This window comes from Propithecus coquereli, unplaced genomic scaffold (assembly GCF_000956105.1).
Source record: "Propithecus coquereli isolate 6110/MARCELLA unplaced genomic scaffold, Pcoq_1.0 Scaffold179, whole genome shotgun sequence".
NCBI classification, from domain to species: Eukaryota; Metazoa; Chordata; class Mammalia; order Primates; family Indriidae; genus Propithecus; species Propithecus coquereli.
Window position 1 is genome coordinate 2,508,207 of NW_012142634.1, and position 2,033 is coordinate 2,510,239.

At 37.7% G+C, this 2,033-nt stretch overlaps 1 protein-coding gene across 1 annotated transcript in view; it reads left to right on the top strand.

Moving 5' to 3' along the window:
* ATE1 (arginyltransferase 1) overlaps window positions 1-2,033 on the top strand; it is a 161,617-nt gene that overhangs the window by 41,990 nt on the left and 117,594 nt on the right. The window contains exons 8-9 of the mRNA XM_012642381.1: window positions 417-449; window positions 1,306-1,325. Of these exons, the coding sequence (XP_012497835.1) occupies window positions 417-449; window positions 1,306-1,325 (53 nt within the window). The remainder of the gene's footprint in view (window positions 1-416; window positions 450-1,305; window positions 1,326-2,033) is intronic.

Below are 2,033 nucleotides of genomic sequence, written 5' to 3' on the forward strand. Positions count from 1 at the left end.
GCTGTCCAATTAATTTCTTTCCATTTTTTTGGTAGAGACGGGGTCTCGCTCTTGCTCAGGCTGGTCTCGAACTCCTGAGCTCAGAACGATCCGCCCGCCTCGGCCTCCCAGAGTGCTAGGATTACAGGCGTGAGCCACCGCGCCCGGCCCTTTATTTGCTTTTATACAGATTTTTAAGAATGTTTATTTAAACTAATTCAAATAGTTGTGCACATACTGTGGGCTAGGTTGAACCTTTCTAAACTCTGTGGATGAATTATACAAATGTATGAAGACACTGATTTAATATAGATTTTTGGGTTTACTTTAGATGCTCTTAATGGAAAATTGTATAATAGTTTTTTCTTTTTCTCTGTGTTCTTTTTTGCTGTCCGTTTACTGGATGAAATTGATTCTGTTCGAATTTGACTCTGCAGTTCACGAGATTCCTTTGCAGTTCACCTTTGGAGGTAAGAATTTACTCCCTGACCTTAATGCCAGTATTGCTAATTGAACACCACTATTGGTATCTTTCATTAGACATTTATTTGATAATTTAGGAGTGATCATTTTGGTGTGACACATATATTCTTCAATAACAGTAATGGGGTAAATGTAGCCTTTTTCTGAATAAAAGTTCCTAGAAGTTACAGCTATTCCCCTTCATAACAGATCATTGACTCTTTTTATAAGTACATTTTCTTCTTCAGTATGTAGAGAGAAATCAGTCCGTCATTTTGAAGAGCCTCATTGTATCTTTATAACTCGCATGACATTTTGTTTAACAGCAGCCTTATTCTCTATAAATTGCCCTGGTATTAAAAGAGACCTGGAGAAATCATAGGCAAAGGTTGTCATCAAGGAAGTTTTGTTGGTTTGGGAGACCATTTTAAAATCTGTGAATTGGTAAGAAAAGAGCAAAAAGGACTTAGCTTTAGAGCTTCTGTTATAACACAGGCATTATTCTGGGTTCCTTTTTTCATTTAATCCTCATCATGGTTCTCAGTAGAACTGAGAATATAGTTTTGAAATTATGAGATAAAGAAAAGTTATTAGGTGTTTACAGAACCAGATAATCATTGTGAGCTGTGGTTGCAGAAAAACTTACAGATGGTTGGTGAGACTTGGAACCAAACCTGGGTTTAAGAGCATGTGTCCACTTACTAGCCACATGACACTGGCAAATCACAACTTACCTGAGCCTCAGTTTTCTCCTATCTTTGAAACACAAATAATAATTTGTACCTGTCAAATGAGGCAGTGGAAATGGGAGCAGTTATAAACTGTACTATTCAAGTCAGTGATGTTTTGTATTCTCCTGTTAAGCTGCACTTCAGCCCCACACGGTGAGACTCTGTTCCTTCCCTTTGTGTCTGTTATTTCACTTTATGCCTCCTTTCCCCATTTCTGACTTGCTCAAATCATATTCCTCTAAAGGGTTGATATTGTGTCCTCTGTGAGACCATCTCTCACCTCTCCACATAGAGGCAATTGTTTCCTTTTCTACGTCTATAACATTGTGTTCATTTGATTATTGAAACTATTAATATTACTGTTGGCGATGAGGTATAGCCCACCCTCGCAGGTTGGATGTACATGGTGGCCAGTTTGAGCGATCACCAGGAACATGGGCAAGACCAGGAGGCTAGTCCCATCCAGGTTTGGTATCCAGGATCAGTGGGGAAGCAAAGTGACATAGTGGAAAGGTTCTGGGCTTTGAAATGAAAGGAACTTGAGTAGCTTATGGACAAGTCATTTAATCCTTCTGAGCTGCCATTTTCTAATGTAAAAATGGAGATAATAATACTTACAGGTCATTAAAATTAAATGAGATGATTTGTGGCAAACACTGAGCACCATGCCTGCCACATAGAATCTTAGATAAGAGATAGGTATAAAGCAAAAACCAAACTATAATAAACTTGAAGATGGTATAAATTTTATAATCTGTTCTTTAGTTGAGGAAGCAAGTTCTAACCACAGAAGCGATGGGAAGTATCACAGAGGAAAAGATGAAAAAATTAATTTGATTATGTAAAGATCCATATTTTTTA